Source organism: Nannospalax galili, unplaced genomic scaffold (genome assembly GCF_000622305.1).
Source record: "Nannospalax galili isolate Female #2095 unplaced genomic scaffold, S.galili_v1.0 scaffold399, whole genome shotgun sequence".
Classification (NCBI taxonomy): Eukaryota; Metazoa; Chordata; class Mammalia; order Rodentia; family Spalacidae; genus Nannospalax; species Nannospalax galili.
Window position 1 is genome coordinate 2,207,965 of NW_008345053.1, and position 23,562 is coordinate 2,231,526.

Genomic DNA, 23,562 nt, shown 5'->3' on the forward strand with positions numbered 1-23,562 from the left:
CCAGTGGGGCTGCTTACCTTGAGGGATTCAGTTTGCGAGCCCAGTCCCTTGGTGCAAAGCTCCATCACTGAGTAGGAGCAGAAAGTGTCCCGGACTTTGTACTGACTCACAGCGAGCAGCCACAAGGCAGGGTTGGTCTCCAGCTCGGAAGGTGGGATGAGAATGGACTGGTGCCCCGAGTACACACTGCAGAAACAAGAGAGGCCATCAGGATGGGGACCCAGGGCAGATGGGGAAGACAGGGTAACATTAACTCTTGAGAAATGAGAAGACTTCAAGCAAACTCCTTTTGTCATGCATGTGATAAAGAGAAAAGCCAAGTCTAAAAAGGTTAAGAAAACTGACATAGGAAAAGAGGGAAAATTTCAATTTGTACTTTAAAATGGTCCGAATCACCAAACAGAGCTAAGGAAGTACAATACAATCCTTAATTTTATCTTCACATTAGATAGCATACTTAAAAAGATGAAAGGAAATCATAGACCACATATTTTAATTCACAAATGACGTAAATTTAAAAAAAAATTAAGTCTTTGCCAAAATTGCATTTTTAATGTTTGGTTTTGCTGTGAATTACCAGTAATAGATCCCACTGGTTAGAATAACAAATCCCAAGTAAATACTCTGAGATTCAAAAAGATTCTGTGCATAATTCATAAATGAAATCACTTATCAGATTAATTGTTGTATCAAGACATTTCTCTTTGTGTGTGCATGTGTGTGTGCATGTGTGTGCACGGGTGCCAGCTGTCATTCTTCAGGTGCTTATCTTTTTTGGATACAGGGTCTCTCACTGGTCTGCGACTCACAGATTCACCTAGGCTGCCTGGCTGGCCATCAAGTTCCAGGGATCTGCCTGTCTCTGCCTCCCTAGTGCTGGAATTATAAGCATGTACCACCATACCTGGCTTTTTTTCCTTTGGTATATTTTGTGAAACATTCACATGGCTATGTGTGGGTACGTGTACGGGGATGCATGTATGTGTGCATGCAAGTATGTGGAGGCCTGAGGTTAATATTAGGTACCTCTGTGTCATTTTATTTATTGAAGTAAGGTCTCTTGTGAACCCAGATCTTGCCAATTCTGGCTAGTCCGGCTGGCCCCAGGGACCCTGTCTTTGCCTCCTGGGATTCCAGGTGGCTGCCATGCCTGCTGGTTATTTTATGAGGTTCTGGGGACCCAAACCCTAGTCCTCATGCCTGCAGGACAAGTGCTCTATCTGCCGAGCCACCTCACCATCCCAGGCCTGCTTTTTAAATGTGTTCCATGCGACTGAGTTCACATTCACAAACCTGCATGGAAAGCATTCACTCAGTCGTTTTCCCAGTCCAAGCCATTTTTCTTTAATGTGATCAATCTCATTTAAAATTTTCACAACTGATGGCAAGGCAGCCAATATGGTTAAAGAAATGTAAGGAAACTCACTGAGGCCATAATTTACTTCTAATAGGACCCTTCACATGGTGACCCATCCTTCAGGGTACGTGACAAAGGGAATCTCTGCTGAGTTTTCATTACTATTTCATTATTTCAAGTTTCATTTATTTTTGTCAAACAGAAATATAGCAAACATTGACCTTTCCTATGGCCTTTCAAAGCATTTAGTAAGTTGAGAATGGTAAGGTGAGGTCCATAAGCGAGGACAATCAGATCTTAAATCATCATGTCATAAACTGGCTATTTGGTCGGGCATGGTGGCGCATGCCTTTAATCCCAGTACTCAGGAGGCAGAGGCAGGTGGAGCTCTGTGAATTCAAGGCCAGCCTGGTCTATATAGTGAGTTCCAGGACAGCTGGGGCTAGAGGGAGACCCTGTCTCAAAAAGACCAAAAAAAAAAAAAATTCTTATTATACTGGGCTGTATAAGACCACTATAATGCAACATACAACGGACCTTGAGTATACCCCCTCACCACGTCCTGCTGCCCTTGAGTTGGTTATTTTTGCCTTAACTTTCAAAATGTTGTCAAGGCAAAGCAAACACAGAATTCAGCGTTGTAACCGTTTTTACCACCTACTTCAGCAGCTTTCATTGCTCACAGTGAGGGGCAGCCATCAAGCCTATCATTTCCAAACCTTTTCTTCACCTGAACATAAACCCTGCACCCTTTAAGCAACAATTTCCCAATCTTCTTTTCCCCTACCCCTGGCATCCTATCCTTTCTGTATCTGTCAATCTGCCAATTCCAGATGCTTCCTGTATGTGGAATTATGCAAATCTGTCCTTTTCAGGATGGCTTATTCCAGCACAATGCTCAGTTCAGCATAATGACTTTGAGGCTGCCCACACAGAAGCCTGTCTGAACTTCCTTCCACTTTGTGTGGACATCTAACTGAACATATGCATCACACGTTCACACACTCATCCACTGATGATATTCTGCTGGAGTGTACCTTTTGGCTACTGTGAACAAAGATGTTGTACTGGCATCTGTTTGAACCCATTTCTTTTCTTTAGAGCTATATCCAGGAGCACAACAGCTGGCTCTCAGGGTAATCCCATGCAGCATTGTGGGAAACCCTGAAGCTATGCACCACAGTGGTGGTATTAGTTTTGCATGCCTACTAGCAATGTACAATAGTTTGTCTGTATCCTTTGCCAACACTTGGTATTTTCCGCCTTAGTACAGCTATTATAGTATGAAATGGTATCTCACTGTGCTTTTGATTTTCCTTCCCTATGGCAATGTGAAAATTTTAATAACAGATATTGTCATAATCAATAAAAGCCTATGTCAATAGCTATATACCTAATTCCTGGACACAATTTTCGCTGATCTGCCACTGGTAAATTAGGCTACTAGAAATAATTTTTTTTGTTGTTTTGTTTTATTGAGACAGGGTACTTTGTAGTTCAGGTTGGCCTTGAACTCGTGGCAATCCTTTTATTAGAGCCTCACAAGTACTGGAATTTCAGGTGTGAGCTGTCATTCATCTTTACAGATCACTTACACTAAGGTTATTTGGCAGAGTTCAAATAACATTACACAACTACATTTACAAAGCAGAATTATATACTATTCAGTTACAAGTAACTTTCTACCTAACAAAATTTGTATGAGGTGAGCTTAGCCCTTGGCAGCATATTTTTACCCAGATGTCCTTTTACCCAGAACTTGAAGCTCTTTAAATTCAGTTTCCTATGAGTACCAAAAAGTGGCACAAAAAAGCCTTCTAATGTATCATTTGTTTTCACTGAGATATATATTATTCTGCAGTTAACCATCCACGAAGCATATTTTGATTGTGAAAGCAAAGCAGTATCTCCTTAGCTCCAGCAGTATCTCTAAGGGGTCAACCTGTGCCTCTTCTCATCACCTAGATCTGTGCAAGCTATTTGAAGACTGGCTGCTGACTTTCCTCCAGGGCCTCCCACAGCTAAGACACACACCTGAGCCTCCCATCCTGTCTCATTCCTCTTGCTCTGTGGCCTCATCACAGCTATTTTCCTAGAAACATGCAGTCTCTCTCATAGTGCTCTCAGGAGTGGGATGTTCCCACTTGGACTCATCTCACAGAATTTGAGGTTTCATTTTTGTACCAGTAGTGGCCTGGTTTTCAGTCATATTTGCTGGCATTCTCGGATCAGCCTACAGACTAACAGGTGTGGCTCTAATTTCGAGCCATCCTCATTAGCTACTGTATCAGCTCCAATTAGAAGCCTCAAGGCAGCATTGAGCAGTAATAAAAAATAAATGGAAAATTTACCTCAGCTGCACGGATATTAAAAGAACAGTTTCAAAGCCAAATAAGGGATCATATAGCAGTTAACAGCCTAAGCTCTAACAAGTCTACACATTATACATCCCATAAATCATAATTATCCACCAGGAAGCACTGTGTGTCTTTCCGTCCCAGGAAGCAAAGGAACACAGTGTTTCTGTTAACAACAAACACTACTCAACCCATTCATGAATCAAGGCTCACCAACACCACCTTAATTAGACGTTCTTAAAGGCTTTTTATTGCAGTTAAGCTTTAAACAGCCACTGGTTCATACTAAGGACTTATATTTTTGGTGCCACCAAAGAAGCTTAATGACATTTGAGCCAATGTCTTCGGGAATAAAAACAGGAGTACAGCCTTAAGATGATTTTCCTCTTAATTCTGACAATCTATCATTTCCATGTTAGTCCCCAAATTTACTTTGGAAATGCTGATGAGATCCAAAATGAAGAATACTAAATGTAAAGAACTCACAGATAGCTTTCTTAACAACATACACCAGGTCGAATGAACTGCTTGGTCAGAGATTTTAGCACACAAAAACCTCAGGCCCAGGATGTGAATTCAGGACAAGGAAATTTCAAAAACATTAGCGAAAAAATGATAGTTTTATCTCCCTCTTTACCCTTGCACAGGTATCAAAAGAAAAAGAAGTCAATACATACTGAGAGCAGATATCTATCGGGATGTCTATCGGGACACTACGGCTATTCAGAGAATTTAAATATCACACAGATATACTACACAGCAAAGTTGCCTTGTGCCACAGGACAAGTGACATGTAGTAACTGAAGAGTTGTACAACTGTCCCCGCCATGCGGCCATCGCACTGAAGTCAGCCAGCCATCTGTACTAACTCTTGAATTTCATATTTGCCCCTATCTTGATCTATCCATTAAATGCTGATCCATCAATTTTTGCACTTTATTATCCAATACTGATTTTTTGGCACCAATGATAAATATTTACGTGGCCAAGATAAACTCATGTTAAGAGTAGGCCTACTTATTCTGAACACAGTATTTTCTAAGAGTCTCCGGAATGTCATCTATTCTAGTTTAGAGCTAAACTTCAAAATGAGCAAAATGATGAAAAATAAACTTCTGTATATACAATATAAATTTTCACATTAGTAATGAAAGGACTTAAGATTATTAATGTGACAGTACACATAGGTGACAACTACCCCAACTTTGGCTCTCAACAACACAGCCAGATACTACCCCAAAATCAGCCTCCTAAATCAGCAAGCCTGTGTAAAGACATGTGGACCATACTCTGTGTGTCAGTTATTCCAAAGGCAAGCTTTCTTTATGAAAAAGCCACAGCCAGGTATGGTGGGACAGTCTGCTTACATCAAGACTGAAGATTTGGGGCTGGAGAGATGGCTCCATGGTTAAGAGCACTGACTGCTCCTGCAGAGGACCCAGATTCAATTCCCAGCACCCAAATGGCAGCTAACAAACATCTGTAACTCCAGTTCCAGGGGAATCCAATGCCTTCTTCTGACCTCCACACACACTGCACGACACAGGTGCACATATACACATGAAAGCAATGTACTCATACACATAAAATAAAAATAATAAATATTTTTTAAAGACTGAAGATTTAATATTATAATTTGTTCTGAAATTTTTAGCTTTTGCTCTCACATTAAGAATTATGAACGGGTGTGGTGGCACACACCTTTGATCCCAGCACTCGGGAGGCAGAGGCAGGTGGAACTCTGTGAGTTCAAGGCCAGCCTGGTCTACATAGTGAGTTCCAGGACAGCTGGGGCTACAGAGAGACCCTGTCTCAAAAAGACCAAAAAAAAAAAAATTATGAACCATGGTCGCACATGTCTGTAGTCCCAACACTCAAGAGGTAGAGGCAGGAGGGTCACTGAGAGTTTGAGGCCAGTCTTTGCTAGAGAGCAAGACCTATCTCAAAAAATAACCAAAGAAACAACAACAACAAAATACTTATGATCCACTTGAGTTAATTTATACCTATGATGTAGGTAAGTGCTCAAATTAACCTATTTGCATGTGGAAGGCCAATTTTTCCAACATTTTTTGTTAAAAAGATAATTACTTCCTACAGAATTACTTTGGTATCCAGGTTCAAAAACCAATTGATTATAAATTTAACAGTTTATTTCTGGACTTTCAATTCTGTCCTACTGATTATCTCTCTGCTTCCATTTATTTCATTTGTCCCTCCCTCCCTCTCTCCCTCCATCTGTATCAGTCTGTCTCTATGCCAGTGTCTCATTCTTTTAACTCATCTCTGTAGTAGTTTTGAAATCAAGAAGTGGTAGTATGGTATGCTACCTTTTTGATTTAGTTAGCACACAAAAGAATTGGTTTCATTATGACATGTTCACATGTGACCACTGCTATACTCTTCTCCTGTCCCTCATTTTGTTATGTTCTATTCCAAACCTGTCCTGGTTACTGGGGGTCCTCAGTTTTCTTTCTAGGATCTTATCCATTTCTGCAATAAAGCCTGCTACAGCTTTGCTAGAAGCTACACTCAGTAGACTCATTCTGGGAAAAATGATGTCTTCATACTGTCTTCTAATCCATGAATATGATCATTTGCTAGACTTTCCTAGGGGGACCTCAAGGGAGCTGAGGGCCTTGTAACATGCTGGGCAAGTAGGCTGCCACCAGGGAGCAACATCTCCAGCATCCAAGACACTTTTAAACAATATGCATGATCTCAGAAGAACATTTAAAAACAATTCTATTTTATCAATGATTCTCAATGGAATCTTTAATTCCATGCAGAAGGCTGAAAATCACAGACAGGTGCCAAGTGTGGTTAAAATAACTTTTTCCTTTGAATCACATGACAGTAAGTTGTCAACTGTTTGTCAACAGTAAGTTGTCAAATAGGGGTGATACTTCCAATTACTATATTTTCCCTCACAAGCTAATTAAGCTGTCAAAGTCTGAGAATGCTACACTTCTTCCATCCACACTCATACCTCACCCGGTGTCCTGATCTCATGTTTTGCAGTGAAAGGAGCTGGCTCAGGCTCCCACACTGCCTTTTCTCAGATTCTTTCTGCACGAAGCAACCAAATCTCAACTTCCTTCACTCTGGTCACATCATGATTTGTGAGGATGACAGGCACTTGTGTGATTGTACATTCCTCGGCCTCGGTGCCTGATATTTCCACAGGACTGGGTCCAGGTCAATCAGCTTCGGCAGGAATGAAGTTGCTTCCCTCATGTGGCACATCACATAGAGTAGACCCTCACCCTGCTGCTGCTGAAGACAGTCCCTCTGATCCCTCCCCTTAGGCTCTCCACCATGAAACTTCTCTTTTGCCCTTTTCATTGAGTAACTATTTTGTGGACAGCTACTTCATAAATTCTAATTCCTTACCAAGTTTCCAATGTGCTCACCTAATTAAATATAAATAGTTGGATAATTTTCTATTTGAAACTTTATAATCTGCTGTGACAGTTACTGTGATGCCCTAGGTCCCAAAATTTTGGGGGGGAGGGGCGGAAGAATTCCTTCATAATATCACTTTTGTGTGGCCTCAGTCAATCCTTGACAGGCATGTATACTCAGGCCTGGCTTTTTATGTGGGTGCTGAGGATTCAAACTTAGATCCTCATGCTTGTAGATCAAGCACTCTTACTCACTGTGCCATCTTTCTAGGCTCTCTACATCTGTATTTCTGAATCTACTGATACATGGTAAAAAAAAAAACCCAACAACTATGCATTCACACAAGTACATTTAATTATAGTAAAACATCAGTTATGCTTTCTGTACCTATAGATTCATTTTTAAAAGATATGCTTATTTTTAATCTGATTGCATGAAGCAATCTCTCCACTACTGTGGAGTCCCTTACGCTTCCTCCCAGAAATGGCTCTCACAGCTCCCGTCAGTCATCTCTGCACACTGATGCTCTCCTCTAGGCTCTGACACCACAGTGTCCTGCTCCCTGATCCTGAGACCCACCCCCTGCCCTGCCTGCATACTTACAGCCTCTACAGTTTCTACTGTAGTACCTCTTCTGCCAGTCCCTAGTTCCAGGCCTGCTGGCCTAAATGAGGAAGAGAAACTTTTCATTTTTTTTAGCTTTCATATTAATAACCGAGCATCTAAGAGCCATGTGGATTGCTATTTATTTTTAAGGCAAACCCTTTGTGATCTGTTTCCACAGCATTTCAAGAAAATTGAAGTTTACAGTCCTTGTTTTTATATATACATTTGCTTTTATTGCAAATGTATATATAATTAGTAAAAAAACAAAAACAAAAAAACTAGTTTGTGTGTGTGAATGTGTGCATACATGGAGGACAGAGGACATCATTGGCTATTCCTCCCTAAGTATTACCCATCGAGATTTTTGTTTTTGTTTTTTGAGACCGAGACTCTCACTGACCTGGAACTCACCAAGTAGACTAGGCTGGCTGGCCAATGCCATGGAGTTCCACCTGTCTCCGCCACCCCAGTCCCCAGTGTTTGGATTACAAGTGTGTGCAACCATCTCCAACTTTTTTATGTGAAGTCTGGGGATCGAACTCAGGTCTTCTACAAGCAGTTTTCCAACTGAACCATACCCCAGTCCAGAATACTGTAGCTTTAAGACTTCTGAATGTATTTACAGGAACAGCATCTGTTAATAAAGGCTCCTTGCTAAATCAATAGCCCAGATAACGCCTTGAAAATCTTGTTATTAGTGATTCATGTCCATTAGAACAAGCCCTGCTCTGAAGATGTCACTGTGTGAGGCCCAGAAGGCCTACAGACAAAAAAGTCTTCCACTGCTGTGTGCTGACTAGTCCTTTGTGCAAATAATATAGTCCTCCCAGAGAGGCAAAAGTTCAGAACAGGCTCTGTACAGACAGCTAAAGGCACATGGGTCCAGCTGATAGAATGGTGTATTCTGCAGTCTCTCCCAAGATGGAAAAAGCTCAGTGCAATTGCACTTGTACTGAGGCACACAGAGACGACTAAGCATTTCACTGTTTCCAGTTCTGTTCCTTTCTCAAAAAACTGAATGGTGTAAATACAATGGCACTTTTCCAAACATACATGATTAGACTTCAATTCAATACTATTAAATACTATGAAGTCACCACAAATACTTGTCAAAGAGTGTTTATATTAACAAGAAAATATCCATTATTGACTACTAAGAAAAAGAGAAAATATAAAAAATTACATATTTAACTGCCTCAATTTTATAACTATTATTAACATATATTTATGAAATTACAAGCATACAGATTTAGATAAAACTACGTTTATATTTATATTAAAATGTTCCACTAGGGGTTGGAGAAGCGGCTCAGAGATTAAGAGCACTGACTGCTCTCACAGAGAATCCGGGTTTGATTCCCAGCACCCACATAGTGACTAACAATCATCAGTAACTCCAGTTCCAGGGGATCCGAAGCCCTCTTCTAACCTCTGTAGGCACCACATGACATGGGTGCACTTACATACACGCAGGCAATATACTTGTACACATAAAATAAAAATAATATTTAAAAAATGCTCCACTAAACAAAGCAGGGAAAAACATAAAAGGAAATTTAGATAAAGTGTTGACACACATGAACCTGGGTTAGGTGCACTGGTATGCACTGAATATATTTTATTTAAAATTTTATCTAAATACTTTTATTTTACGTGTATGGATGTTTTGCCTGCATTATGTGTGTGCTGCAATGCCTGCTGAGATCAGAAGAGGGCACTGATCTCCTAGAACTGGAGTTGTGAATGGCTGTTAGTTGCCATGTGGGAACAGTACTCTGGGTCCTCTGCAAGAACAGTTGGTGCTTTTAACCAAGGAGCCATTGCCCTAGGCCCTCTAAGTATGTTTTATACACCTGTGCATATGTACTTGAAATCTTAATTAAAAAGTATGCAACATTAGAAAATAAACTCTGAAAGATTATATGCCAAAATGTTCATAATGGATTCTGACCTAAGCTACCATTTATTAACTGATATTGTTAACACTTGCTTTTTTCCTCCAAAAGGATCTCATGTACCCAGCCTAGTCTCAAACTTACTATGTAGCTAAGGCTGGCCATGGGCCCTGATTTTCCTTTACCTCCCAAGTACTGGGACTGCAGGGGTGTGCTACCATGTACCTTTATGTTTATTTATTTATTTATTTTTTTTTTGGTCTTTTTGAGACAGGGTCTCCCTGTAGTCCCAGCTGGCCTGGATTTGCTACGAAGACCAGAGATCTACCTGCCTCTGCCTCCTGAGTGCTGGGATTAAAGGCGTGCGTCACCTTTCTAAAAATTTTTACAGCAAACATACATATAATTCGAAAGGAAAAAGTCAGGAAAGAGCTGTTTGTGTATTTTATCCTATTGATCATTTGTTCTATAAGTGTTTGCTGAGCACCTGCACCAAGCAGGCTGCAGAATCAAATGCAATGACCATAGGGGCAAGCTCAGGTTTCATGGGCCAAAACAAGACGACACTGAATAAAAAATCAGGGAAGTGAAAACATCGGTAATTCCCATCAGGCATGACTCAGAATTAAGGGCATAAGGTACAAATCTGATGGTCCTCTGACTGTGAGAAAACAAGGTCTGCAGTAAGCACCTCACCACATCTTAGTGGCTACAGAGCTACCCACTGAACTCTCTTCAAAATGCCATCCAGCTGCTGTAGAAAGTGGAAGGGCCACAGACACTCATCTGTCCCTGCGCTGGGGCCTCAGGAGAGGCACAGGGCCAGGGGTTCTGTGCTTAGCTACATGGCTGAAGACCCAGAGGGAAGGCATATGGCTTCTTTCCTTAAAAAAACAGCAGGAACAACAAAAGAAACCAACCATTTTCAAGGTGTTAAAGAATCTCACCTGCAGAGGCACCAGAGGACAAATCCAAGTCCACAGTAAGGGTCCAGGCAGATGGCCACTTCTCTAGAGGGGTAAAGCTCACACTGCAGCTTAATAGAACGGCAAAAGGCACTGGTGGCTGCGTGGGACATCTGCAAGACATCAAGGCAGTAAAAAATGATTGACTGGACACCCAGCACCCAATGACATCTGTGGGACAATATGGCTGTGTTAAATGCATGATACTTAGTATTAGATGCACAAAAGATGTTCTTAAGACCACAGACAACTACATCAAGTTTGGGTCATACTGTTTGGGAAGAATGGTAGTTGATGTTCCCATAAGTCTTTTTTTCCTTTTCTTTGCATTTGGGGTGGGGGTGGGGGTAGGGTCTCACATTTTGTAGCCCAGGATGGTCTGGAACTCACTATGTTGCAGAAATTTGCTTCTAACTTGTGACAACCTTTCTGCCTAACCTTCTGAGTTATAAAGATTACAGGAACGAGCCATTGTATTTCCCAGTCTTCCACTTTTCATCAAATAAACCACACCTAAAACCTTTTGGCTCTTGAGCACAGGAATACTACTACTCTGGATCTGAGAAGCAGACTATAAACACAAGGGTTGTGTCCTTCATGATAGCCTGCAAGTAGGTAAAGAAGGTGAAGAGGTTCATGTCCACCTTTATAGTGGAGATTGGGCCTTATTCTTGTGAGGGTCAGGGCCCCCCCACAGCATCTTCCTACAATACACGGGTGCCTATAGTTTATGAGAGGTGAATCCCAGGTTTGTGTTTAAGAAATGACAGCTCAGAGAAGTGAAAGAACTTGCTGAAAGTCATGTGATGAGATCCTGAGGTAGGGCACTGGACTTCTCAGGCCCTTCCTCTGTGACTATTCCATCATAAGATGATAGTCAAAATCCTGTCCCTGCCCAGCATGGAGGCCCCAGTGAAGCTCTCTCCTTACAGTCCTCTCCTCCTTTCCCATCTCCAAACAGAACCCCCAGTAAGCAATGTGAAAGACTTTGAAACACTGTAGGTTATATCTAACAAAATCAATGTTCTTTTGAGACCTTGATAGTCAAGCCAACTTCTGAAGAAAAGAGTGCTCCAAGACACACAGAAACTGTACCAGACAGCACGGCTTTAACGTGTCAGAAGCCAACTGTGAAGCAGTGTGCTCTTGAGAGCTTACTGCAGAGACAAACAGTACAGGACACGGCAACAGGCAAAAACATGCAGCCCAATACCTGGTTTCCCATTCATCCAACACAAGTAAGAGACATGAAAGAAGCTGGGGTGGAATTCCTTTCACTGTGAAGCGCTGGGTCACTGACAGTTCTGCTCAGGGAAAGGCTGCATTGTGAATACTCTACTGAATTTGTCCCAAGTGTAGTTTGTTTCTCCATTGCTGTGACAAAACACTCTGACCACTACCAACTTGGGGAGGAAAGAGTTTATTTGTCCTACATCTCCCAGGTCACAGTTCATCAGGGAGCCCAAGGTAGGAACTCTGGGCAGGAACCTGGAGGCAGGAGCTGGAGCACAGGCCATGGAGGATCACTACTTAATGACTTGCTCCCCTGGACCCTGCTCAGCCTGCTTTCTTATGCAACACAGACCCATCCACCCAGGGGTGGCACCACCCACAGAGTGCTGGGCCCTCCCACATCACTCAACAATCAAGAAGGTGTCCCATAGACATGGCCACAGACCAATCCAATGAAGGCAATTTCCCAATTGAGGCTCCCTCAACCCAGATGTGTCAAGTTGACACTAAAGCTATCCAGCACACAAAGTAATGGAGAATTATTATAGAGTGAATATATACACGCATATATATTAATATATGCGTGTATATATATGTGTATGTATTTTAAAACTGTTTTATTCGTGCATGTGTGTCTATGTGTTACCCCTGGAAGCAGAAGAGGATGCTGGACCCTCTGCAGCTGCAGTTTTAGGCAGATGTGAACTATCTGATACAAACTGATGAGTGCTCGGACTGACCTCAGGTCCTCTGGAAGAGCAGCAAGTGCTCATAACTTCTGAGCCATCTTTCCAATCCCCTCTCTCCTCTCTCTCCCCTCTCTCCTCTCTCTCTCTCTTTCTCTCTCTCTCTCCAAGCTCTTAGAGCCAAACTATTTGCTTAAAGGGGAAACAAAGCTGATTTATAAAATGTTCCTGGATCGCTCTGCTCTAGGACCAGCTCCATTCTCCCTGCTCACATCAACTCTGTTTAGTGAGTCATACCCTCTCCACGGTGTTCCCATCCCCGCCTTGGGCCTAGGCTCCCTCCTGCTTGTCCCACCTGAGACCTCTGGACTAGCCTGACAAATATACCTCTTACCACTCATCAAAAAATTTTTTTTTGTTTTTTTGCAACAGATTAAAACTACTACAGAGATCCACAACTGGTTAAATGCAGCCAATGTCTGTGAGATGCCCAGCCCTAAGCAAGCAGCACATCTACAATGCAATTTCTACACCTAAGGCTCAGGGAACATTGTGGAACAGGGGTTAGAGAGAATATGAATACATTGCTCAACTCTCTCCAGCAAAGCTTCTTCATGAAACAGATGGTGATCAACCCAAAAAGCCACAACTGATCAAAACATAGAGAATAAGATACTGCAGAGTGTGTATCCCTGGATAGGACTCCTATATTTAAACCTCTGCCACCCAAGAATAAGAGGGAAGATTATAAGAGCCAGGGATGGTGGATGACCATAAAGATACAATATTTTCTAGGTGGCAGGGAACTTGCTCATATAAACTTACAGCAATGGTGACAGCATTTACAAGACCCATGAAAATTCAAACCAGGCAAAAACTGAGCACAGAAGTGGGGAAATGGGTAAGAAGCCCCAGTCTAGCTGATGAACTATTAGCAGCTGATCACTGCTGGGTGAGGGAGAGTTGGTCTTCTTTAAAGGAGTGATGCTAACAGGCTGACCAGGATCCAGTGGATGAACTCACATGGAGAGACATCTGGGTACACAAACTTGACTTGATAGGCCTTAATATATATAGCAGAATGAATTAAATCAAGAGGTGGTGGGGGGATGGGAGGTGCAGATAGGGCAGAGGGCCTAAATATGATTAAGATGCATTGTATGAAATACACAAAAATTCAATTAAAAATAGAAAAAAAAATTCTCTAAGCTTCCATCTCCCTGAACCAAGAGTTAGTAAAATCCTACTCCAAGTACTCAGGATGAGGAACCAGAGCAATCTTTATTGCTTTGAAGCTCTGTGCCGGACACTATGCATGACTAGAAAAGGCTCTTCAGCTCGCTGGGTAATGCTGCCATGCTGAGTGCTCACTCTGTCAGACATCGTTAGGGTTAGGGATTCTTTTTTTAAAGGGATCTGGTTACAGTGGTGCACTGTCTGCAATCCCAGCACTTAGGAGGCTGAGGTGGGAGGACTACTGCAAATTTGAGGCCAGCCTGGGCTACAGAGTGAGATCTAGGCCAGCCTAGTATACATAGAGACCCTATATCAAAAAAACAAAGAAAGAATGGCTATAGGCCCCCATAGGAACTCAGCATGCCAAGTGGAAGCTCAGACACTGCTGGTAACTGAAAGGTCGGCCAGCACTCTGTCAAACATTACTTCTAATGAGAGAAGGGTGCTCACGTCTCCTACTAGAGCTATAGTGTCTGCTGGATCTCAAGAGTGGCTTCACCAGAGAGACAAACAGGTCAGGAAAGAAACAACTAAGAAATGAATGCTCCATATCTAAGCTTAGCCCAGTTCTGGGCCCTGCCAATGTCATCAACCAAAGAGCCTGAGCCTGATCATCTCAAAGTGAGAGCTCCCAATTTTTATGAGATAACCTCAGATTTGGATAATATTATTTTTCCCCAAACCCAAGCAACAAACTAACAAAATGCTCTAAGACAGACCCTGAGAATGGCTGTCTGAATGCGTATGAGTAGGAAGTGGACTGCCTCAAGCGCATTTTCTCATTTTGGGGATGCACTGTGACTTAATCTAAGCAGACCTGCTTTTGGTGCCATTTTGCTTTGGCTGATGTTAATGGACAGGTGACTCATAGTGCACAACAGGGCTTCCAGAACAGTACTTGGTGGTAAGGGGCACCACCAAGCGTTCCAAAGTATTCTTTGGAAAATCTGTGGGGGGCCTATCAAAAGTTAATTATAGATGTCATGTGGGTCCTTGGTATGGCTACTCTATCAACCTTCAACACATGTGTATCAAAGACCTAATAAGGACCCTTCAAAGTTTAAAACCACAAACTTAAGAAGAGCTACATCGCCACACTCTCCTATGTTTTATATATAACCAGTCCATAGCACCAACTACAGAGGAAATATCATCTCTCCTAACTTTCACAGTATATAACGAACTGAATGCTCAATGACATTTTGTCCAAAAGCTGAAACTAAACAGAAATTTCTTTATGAGAAAAATGGCCACTCTGTCATCCATGAGGCCATAGAGGCAGGAGAGACTTGCTACACGTAGGATAGACAATATGCCAGACACCTCCACCTATATTCTGTACCTCTCACTCCTTAAAGCACAAAGGGTTTTCATAACTGACATTACAATATATTCTGCTTTAGATATTCATAAAAAATCATCAAAAATTTATGAGTTTGAAAGTCTAGTTCATTCATCTTGTTGAGTTTTTCTATGGTACATAATTAAGTGGAATCACCAAGAAGTAATACACATAGATCACATTATCTGTTTCATGTAGATGTATCTTTATGAATCAAGATTTAACTTCCTTACACCATGAGAATGATCATAAGTGTGCATTTCTCTTTTGACTCTGACAGGAAGCAGTTCAACACTCAGCATGAGGCTCAAAGCTTACTAAGGCTGGTAGTGATCCCAACAAACTTCCCCTGTCCGTGTCAAAGGCAAAGACAAAGACATTGGGAAAAAGGCTTCCTGAGGGTTTGTAGAAGTTAATGGTGGTGCATTCTTGCACAGGACTCTGACATCATCTGAGCTGTTAGCATCCTGATTCTAGGTAACTAACTAACCCTAGGTAACTAACTAACTAACCCTAGGTAACTAACCCTAGGTAACTAACTAACCCTGATTCTAGTCCTATCCTTTGACAGAAAAGTAGAGTGTGAGATTTAGAACAGAGTAGGGATTTGATAACCAGCAAGCAAGCAAGATTATGTGCAGTATTCCATTATGTGGTAAAGCTGTGGCAATATTTTTTAAAAAATCATTAGATTTTTTTTTTCAGTGCTTAAGATTGCATTCAGGGCACTGAGCATACTAGGCAAGCTCTATTCCAGTAAGTCATACCTCCAACTTCCACCAAAACATTTGAAAGAATTAGTCATCAAGTTCTGAGAGGCATCTACATTATAGCTTTTTTTTTTAAAGTCTATTTTTATTGTATTTTGTGTATTTCATACAGAACATCTCAATGAATCCTAACCATCTTTATATGCCTGTCCCCACTGACACTCTCCCACAGCCCCCCACTGGAGCCCAAATACTCTGTCATCTCTGTTAAGGCCCACTGTTGCTGTGTCTCCAGATGCTCCCCAGTCCAAGTCCATTCGCTGAGGTCTAGGAGACTGTCTAGAGTAGCTTTTGTGATAATCACACCGCATGTCTCTCTGTGTGTCACTGGAGTGTAATCATACATAACAATTCTCACCTTTACGCCAGCTAGCATTCCAGTCGTGGACACACTGAAGTCAAGGTAGGCTAGTGTGTCTGGGTTGGAAGGTTTGTAGATCTGGGCAGGCCGTTTCTTTGGCAAATCATCTGGAGAAGAAAATAGAGCTTTCAGTCTACCTGCTCTAACTCAGGCCACACAGGCAAATGCATGCAGGCAGCCAGTCTAAGTGCTGACCTGTGTCCAGTATGAGGGGCCACGTCCTGACATCTACAGCTGCTGCTGCCTCCCTGGACCGCAGCAGCTTGCAAATTAGCTGTGTAGTCATGAGGCAGGCGGAGCGACTCACCTGAGGACCAGAGACAAGAGGAAAGGAATAAATGCACACCAGAAACAGAAACATCTGGGGAGTGCACTCATTACATCTGTGCATGGTGCTTCTCACAGGTTAAAAACACAGCTTGCTGGGAGGATTAGATTCCCAAGAACACTGTTTTCTCTGAACTTGAGGGTGTGAGGGTGATCTGGCTGCAAATATCACCCTATAGACTGCCAGAGTTGATTTAGCTGATCTAGCTGGCTAGACAGGTGTCCCCTTCCTCCCTCACTGCTCCACAGGCATCTCTGCCAAAGCTTCACTTCTGGTTGAAGAGGATGACCATTCTCTAGTCAAGGGTCTATCAGCCACTGCACTCTCCTGCTAGAACTTCCAAATGAGCTCTCAAGAGCCAGCCAGGGTATAGCAGCAGCAGGAGCTGGTCATGCACACACAGACACACAGGCAGAGCACGGGCTCTGAGGCTGGGTTCCTGCACCCCTGAGTGTGAGGTCAAGTAGTGGCCAGTGTTACTTTCACACCCAGGGGGAGCATCAGAAGCTCCTCTCTTAGCATGAGCTCTTTTTTACCAAAAGCCATGTAGATGAGCCCTCAGTGTTTGCTAATCTGAGTGCCCACCACAGCAATGTTCTCACACAGCTACAAAGAGAGCTCACGAGGACAGGACTATTCTCCAACTAATTCTGCTTCTTAGGACTTTGCCTCTAATAAGCAAAACACACATGCTAATCTCTTTAACTTCCTCAGGTATTAAAAAAAAAAAAAAAAAAAAAGCAAAGCACATATCTAGACTCTCAAAAAAGAAACCTCCAGATCCAGAAGGGCTTGATAAGGAAGCCCTCCATGGAGCCATCCCAGGGCACTTTATGCTCAGCGTGTGGCACAAGCTGCTTCCTGCCCTGGCTTTCATGCTCAGCTCATATCCTGCTCCCAGTGCTAAATGATAAACTCCCTGGAGACAGAGATCATTTCTAATCCTGTTGCTTTCACTGCAGACTCACATGCATGGCACAGCCAGTGGCTTCCCTCAGGAGATGTGAGGTGATCTGCAGCTCAACACTGAGCACAGATGGGTGAAAAGGCCCACAGCTCCCCACCCAGGTCATGGTTACCTCCACAATCATCTTGACTGTAGGCAATGTTGTTGCAATGTTCTGTGGGTGTGGTGGTCGCACCGTGATTGGCACACAGCCTGCATACAGGCAACCATAAAATGCTGCGATGAGGTCTATTCCTACACAGGGAGGAAAGTGGAAAAATCTTGCTTGAAGCTGACCACATTGTTTAATAATCACCACTGCTCTCAGCACAAGTTTTAGTCCGGGAAGTTAGACAGTTAAGGGAGAAAGACATCTTCTTCTCCATGGGATTTGGTAAGTCTCAAGCATTAATTTCTTTGCTCTGTTCTTTTACAAGAGGCCATGACAACCTTAAAGTTTGATTTGTATATCATTTCTCTTGAGAACTACTCAACATTTAGGTTTAGGAGATACAGACGTAGCTTTATCAACATCAACCAAGTGAATGACCTACTCCAGTAATCTAATCAAATGAACCTGTAAAGAATCTAAATGAACACAGAGAACATACTTGGCAGCAACCCAGCAACTCTCGGCAAGTGCCACGGGGGGGCAACGAGTGCCTCTTCCCGCTGCTGGCCTTGCTACCTCTGGAGAGTCAGGTCTGGTGCCACTGCTTTACCTGGAGGGTAGACCAATGCCACGTGGTCTCCATCCTGAAGGTGGCCCCTTTCCATCAGCATCACTGCTATCTTCTCTGCACGCTTGTGAAGTTGTACACATGTCAGAGAGTTCGCTATCGTTCCCTGAAAATCACAAGAACAGGCAGTTATGGGAGATCTTCCCCAGAGCAGCTTTACTGGGATACAGTTCATGTATCACATAATCATTTACAATAACATCCACAGGTCAGTGGTATTTTTGGTATATTCAGAGAAATGAACCATAATTACCACAGTCAACTAAATGTGTCCATCAGCAACTTCTACTACTCCAACCCCACTATGTCCATTAGAAGTTAATCTCCTTTTCCTCCAGTCAGGTAAGTAGTACACCAAAGAGGTATCCAGATATACTTGTGTTAACAGGAAGTATTTAATCAGAATCTAACTATTATCTAAAGAGATAGCAGAATTTTAAAATGTTTTTATTGATTTAAGAATGCCATAGGATGAATTTTGATCATATTCAGACCCTCCACCCCTCTCTACCCTCACCTTATTACCCCCACTTCATGTCCTCTATTATCTGTATTTATTTTACTTTTATTTTGTGTGTATGAGTGTATTGCCTGCATGTGTGAAAGTACACCCATGTCACATAATGCCCATAGAGGTCAGAAGAAGGTGTCAGATGGTTGTTAGCCACCATGTGGGTACTGGGAATTGAACCCAGGTCCTCTGCAAGAGCAGTCAGTGCTTCTAACTACTGAACCATCTCTCTAGCCCCTTGTCTTTACTTTTTTAAAGGTCTGTCAGGTCGAATCTGTGTTCCCCAAGTGCTCTTGGATGTGGGTCTATCCCTTTGAGTCTGTTCAACCTACCAGGCATTGCACCAGTAAGGAAAACTGACTCTCCCCTGCTCAGTATCTATCAGTTGCAAACAGATCCTCAGCTGGGGCTGGGGCCTCCTGCCTACCTCCCCCATCCATGCTGGGCCCTGTCTGGCTTGGTCTTAATGCATGCAGACAGCAGAATATTTTAAAACTGAGCAACTTTGTGACTTAAGTAGATTTTCTACAGACAGTAAGAATTATCATAAAGCTAAAAGACTCCTACATGAAAAAATAAAGATGGATTGAGATTTTTAATAAGAAAAGCCACTCAACCAAGCATGGTAGCTCATATCTGTAATCTCAACACTAAGGAGGCTGAGCCCCGAGGATTGCCAAGAATTCAAGGGTAGCCTTAGCTATCAGATGAGACTTTATCTTAAAAAACTGAATGAGAAAAGCTACTTCTAATCTCAAGGAAGTTGAGGCTGGGGAGATAGCCCAGCAGTTAAAGCAATTGCCATGTGAGTGATGGAACTGACGTCTGGATTCCCCAGAACCCATGTGGTGGGCACAGTGGCCTGTGTGTAAATTCTAGCTTCAGAGGGAGTGGCTAGACGGACTAGCCATACACGCAAGTTTTGGGTTTGACTGAGGCTCACTCAAAGAACAGGGTAGAAAAGCAATCAAGGCTGATTCCCCATATCAAACCTGGATCTTCACATGCAACAGCACACACATGCCTGCACACCTGCACACACCTACATACCACACATATATACAGAGGAAAATAATTTTTAAAAATCAAGAAAGTCAAAGGCAAAAATCAAACCAAACAAAAAAAAATGACAGCAATAAAACCCAAAAACTTAAAAAAATGCATTTTATTTTAAAAGTATAATATTTTATTAATTTTTTGAGAATTTCATACATGGATATAATGTATTTTAACTATATTCACCCTCCACTCCCCGCCCAACCCTTCCCAAATCCACTCCCAACTTCTCCCTCTCAATTCTTTAAAACAGTTTTTATTAATTTGTAATTTTTAGGGTTGGAGAGATGGCTCAGTGGTTAAGAATGCCGGCTGTTATTACAGAAGACCCGGGTTCGAATCCCAGTACCCACATGGCAGGTAATAAGTGTTCATAACACCAGTTCCAGGGGATCCTATGGCCTCTTCTGTCCTCTGTGGGCATTGCACGGCACGAGTGCACTTACCTACATGCAGACAATACACACATACACATAAAATAAAATGAAAAATAATAAATAAAAAATATTTTTAAAACTTAAAAAAATTTTCTAATTTTTTTTATGTGTATGACTGCTTTGCGTGCTTATGTATAAGTGCACCACATGCAGAGCTAGAGTTAGGGATGGTTTTGATTGCCACGTGGGTGCTGGAAACTGAATCTGAGTCCTCTGCAAGAGCAGCAAGTGATCTTAACCACTGACCCACCTCTCCAGTCCCCACCTCCCCCAACCCCTTTTTAAAAAACAATTCGTGCAGTCCACTTTTTGCTGCCCATACAGTCATAGGTTTGGAGCCATCCATGGGAATATGCTCAGCCTACCAGGAGTCACATCCTTAAAGAAAACTGAAACTCCCTCTCCCAGAAGCCATCAACTGGCTACGGCATCTCAGCTCTGAGTTCAGGTGCATTTTCACGTAGACTTTCAAAATATGTAAAAACAGACAGAAAATACGCATGGACTCAAATACCTTAAAAGAGAGTTACTAGGGAAGACTGGTAGCAGGCTATTTACACTGTGAAGAAAAGCACAAATAAATCATAAATTATAGCTGGGCATCCTGGTGCAAGCCGGTAATCAGAGTTAGAAGCCAGCCTGGTCTACGTTAATGAATTTGAGGGCATCCTATACTACACAGCAATAACCTCTTTTGTCTCAAAACAGACAAAAGGACTTTTAAAAGATAAACTCTCTTCCACGAATTATAAACATTCAACTAACAACAAAAACTCTTGAGGACCCAATTTCTAGTTCATTCACATTAATAACGGATGTGAAGAGATCACTGTCTACAGCTTCTTTATAAATAGGCCTTTCTTTAAACAACAGGTAATTCTGGCCCAGCAGTGTGTGAAGTGAGGAAGACTACAGCAGCTGAAAACGAGGCTAAGCACATTTAAGTGGGGAGCTTGAAAGAAGAGTGCGGGAGCTGGTGGAACCCACAGGGAAGCACAGTGAGGGACTGAAATCCCTGACCGAATGCTATGTATGAACATGAGGTCCAAGAGGAGCTGGAGCGAGGAGCAACACCATGGAAAACAGTTCTAAGGGCAAGGTGGCCAGAGCTGCCAGGGCTGTGAGGATGCAGGGTCAAAAACATACAAAACACCAAATTCCCAGCCCAAATGACCTGGTAGAAACATACATGTGGATGGGGAGGAAGGGACCTGATGGGAAAATATTTTATAATGCATTAAGATACACATATTCGCGGGGGGGGGGGGGCTGGAGAGATGGCTCAGCAGTTAAGAACACTGACTGCTCTTGCAGAGGATCCAGGTTCAATTCCCAGCACCCACATGGCAGCTAACAACCTTCTACAGCTCCAGTTCCAGGGGATCTTCTGCCCTCTTCTGATCTCCACAGGTACTGCATGACACAGATGCACCTACCTACATGCACACATTACACTCATACACATAAAATTAAAAAATAAAATATTTTAAAGAAAGATACACATATGGTTGTTTTGTATTTAGCAAAAGCATTTACCAAACAATTCCTTATCACAGTGGCTCTGTGAGGCTGAGGTACTGTCTTTTAGGACCTGTAGAAGGAAAGGCAGTGTAAAGCTCCCCAGGTAGTTGCTAAATTGGCCTTCAGCCCTTCCCACTGATGCTGTGACTAGTGTTTTAGAGGAGATGCTTAGCTTACAAGTTTCTGAATTGAGTCTTCTCTTTCCACACACTTTCCTTTGTTTATTTGCATCTGAGGAAGATTCAAACAGTAAGAAAACAGAAATATATATAAACAAGAGCAAGAATGAAGGCAGGACGCAGCTAAATGCTGAGATACAGTGCTATGAGACAGCATGACTCTAGAGATATAGCTCAAAGCTGGAAATGGGTGCCTTCATAAGTGTTTATTCACAGAGACACATCTGTTGCCATGAATCAAAGCACACTTGGCTGGAGAGATGGCTCAGTGGTTAAGAGCACTGGCTGCTCTTGCAGAAGACCTAGGTTCAGTTCCCAGTACCCACATGGCAGCTAAAAACCAGCCTAACTCCAGTTCCAGGGGATCCAACACCATCTTCTGACCTCTGTGGGCATTGTATGGCATGGGTGCACTCACCTACATGCAGGCAATACACTCATACACACACAAAACACACACTCCTGGACTTAAGGTTCATGAGCTCTTCAAAGTGTCTTTGAGACAAGAACGCATAGCACAGTTCATGGTAAGGTTGGGACTACCTTAATGCCCACACTTGGGTGGGAGCCCCATCAAACCTACTTTGAAACTGGTGTGGTTTTTAAATGAATAAATAAATAAATAAATAAATAAATAAATAAATAAATATTTATTTATTTATTTATTTGTATAAGTGTTTTGTCTCCATGTATATAAGTGTACCACATGTGTGCAATGCCTGTAGAAGCCAGAAGAGGGTATTGGATCCCCTAGGACTGGAGCTATGGATAGCTGTTAGCTACCATGTGGGTGCTGGGAACTTAACCTGGGTCCTCTGTAAAGGTAGCTAGTGCTCTTAACCACCGAGCCATCTCTCTAGTTTATTTTTTATTTTATGTGTATGAGTGGTTTGCCTGCATGTCTGTAAGTGCAGCACATGTGTGCAATGCCCACAGAGGCCAGAAGAGGGCAGAAGATCCCCTGGAACTGGAGTTATGGACTGTTGTTATCTGCCTTGTGGGTGCTGGGAACTGAGCCTGGGTCCTCTGCAAGAACATACAGTGTTCTTAACTGCTGAGCCATCTTTCCAGTGCTGTGTGATGGTCTTTTTACAAGGATAGTTAGCACACCACCTGTGGTCACACATGGGGGATAAGCCTCATAGCATAGTGGCAGAATATCTCAGAAGGGAGTTGGCACAACAGGCATACCCATTTGTCCCCATGAAGGGACTCCTGTTACAGAGGACCGCCCCATCCCCCACCACCCCGCTGTTATAGTATGCCTGTCTTAGCCTAAGGTTTGTACAATTTCTTTAACTGGTTTTCCTCCTGTCCTCAGGAGAGCTAAAGTGGATCCCTACTGTGACTTGGATAGAATCTGAGTTTTTCTCAAAGCATTGTGGGTTAAAAGTTATACTCAACTATGCAGTATTAAAAAGTTGGAAACAGGCAGGGCATGGTGGTGCACGCCTTTAATCCCAGGACTTGGGAGGCAGAGGCAGGTGGATCTTTGTGAGTTTGAGGCCAGATTGATCTACATAGTGAGTTCCAGGACAGCTTGGCTAACAAGGAGACCCTGTCTCAAAAAGACAAAAAAAAAGTTGGAAACTTAGTAAGGCTACAGTGCTTAGAGGTAGAGTTTGGGGAAG

The 23,562-nt window shown here is 42.5% G+C and overlaps 1 protein-coding gene across 5 annotated transcripts in view; it reads right to left on the reverse strand.

Moving 5' to 3' along the window:
• Positions 1 to 23,562, reverse strand: part of Dip2c (disco interacting protein 2 homolog C) — a gene marked incomplete in the record, with an annotated part of 458,386 nt that overhangs the window by 40,951 nt on the left and 393,873 nt on the right. For all 5 annotated transcript variants that reach the window (XM_029567488.1, XM_017800185.2, XM_029567487.1 and 2 more), the window contains 6 exon segments: positions 18 to 186; positions 10,568 to 10,698; positions 16,211 to 16,320; positions 16,409 to 16,520; positions 17,621 to 17,742; positions 18,210 to 18,333. In XM_029567488.1, coding sequence (XP_029423348.1) covers positions 18 to 186; positions 10,568 to 10,698; positions 16,211 to 16,320; positions 16,409 to 16,520; positions 17,621 to 17,742; positions 18,210 to 18,333 — 768 coding nt within the window.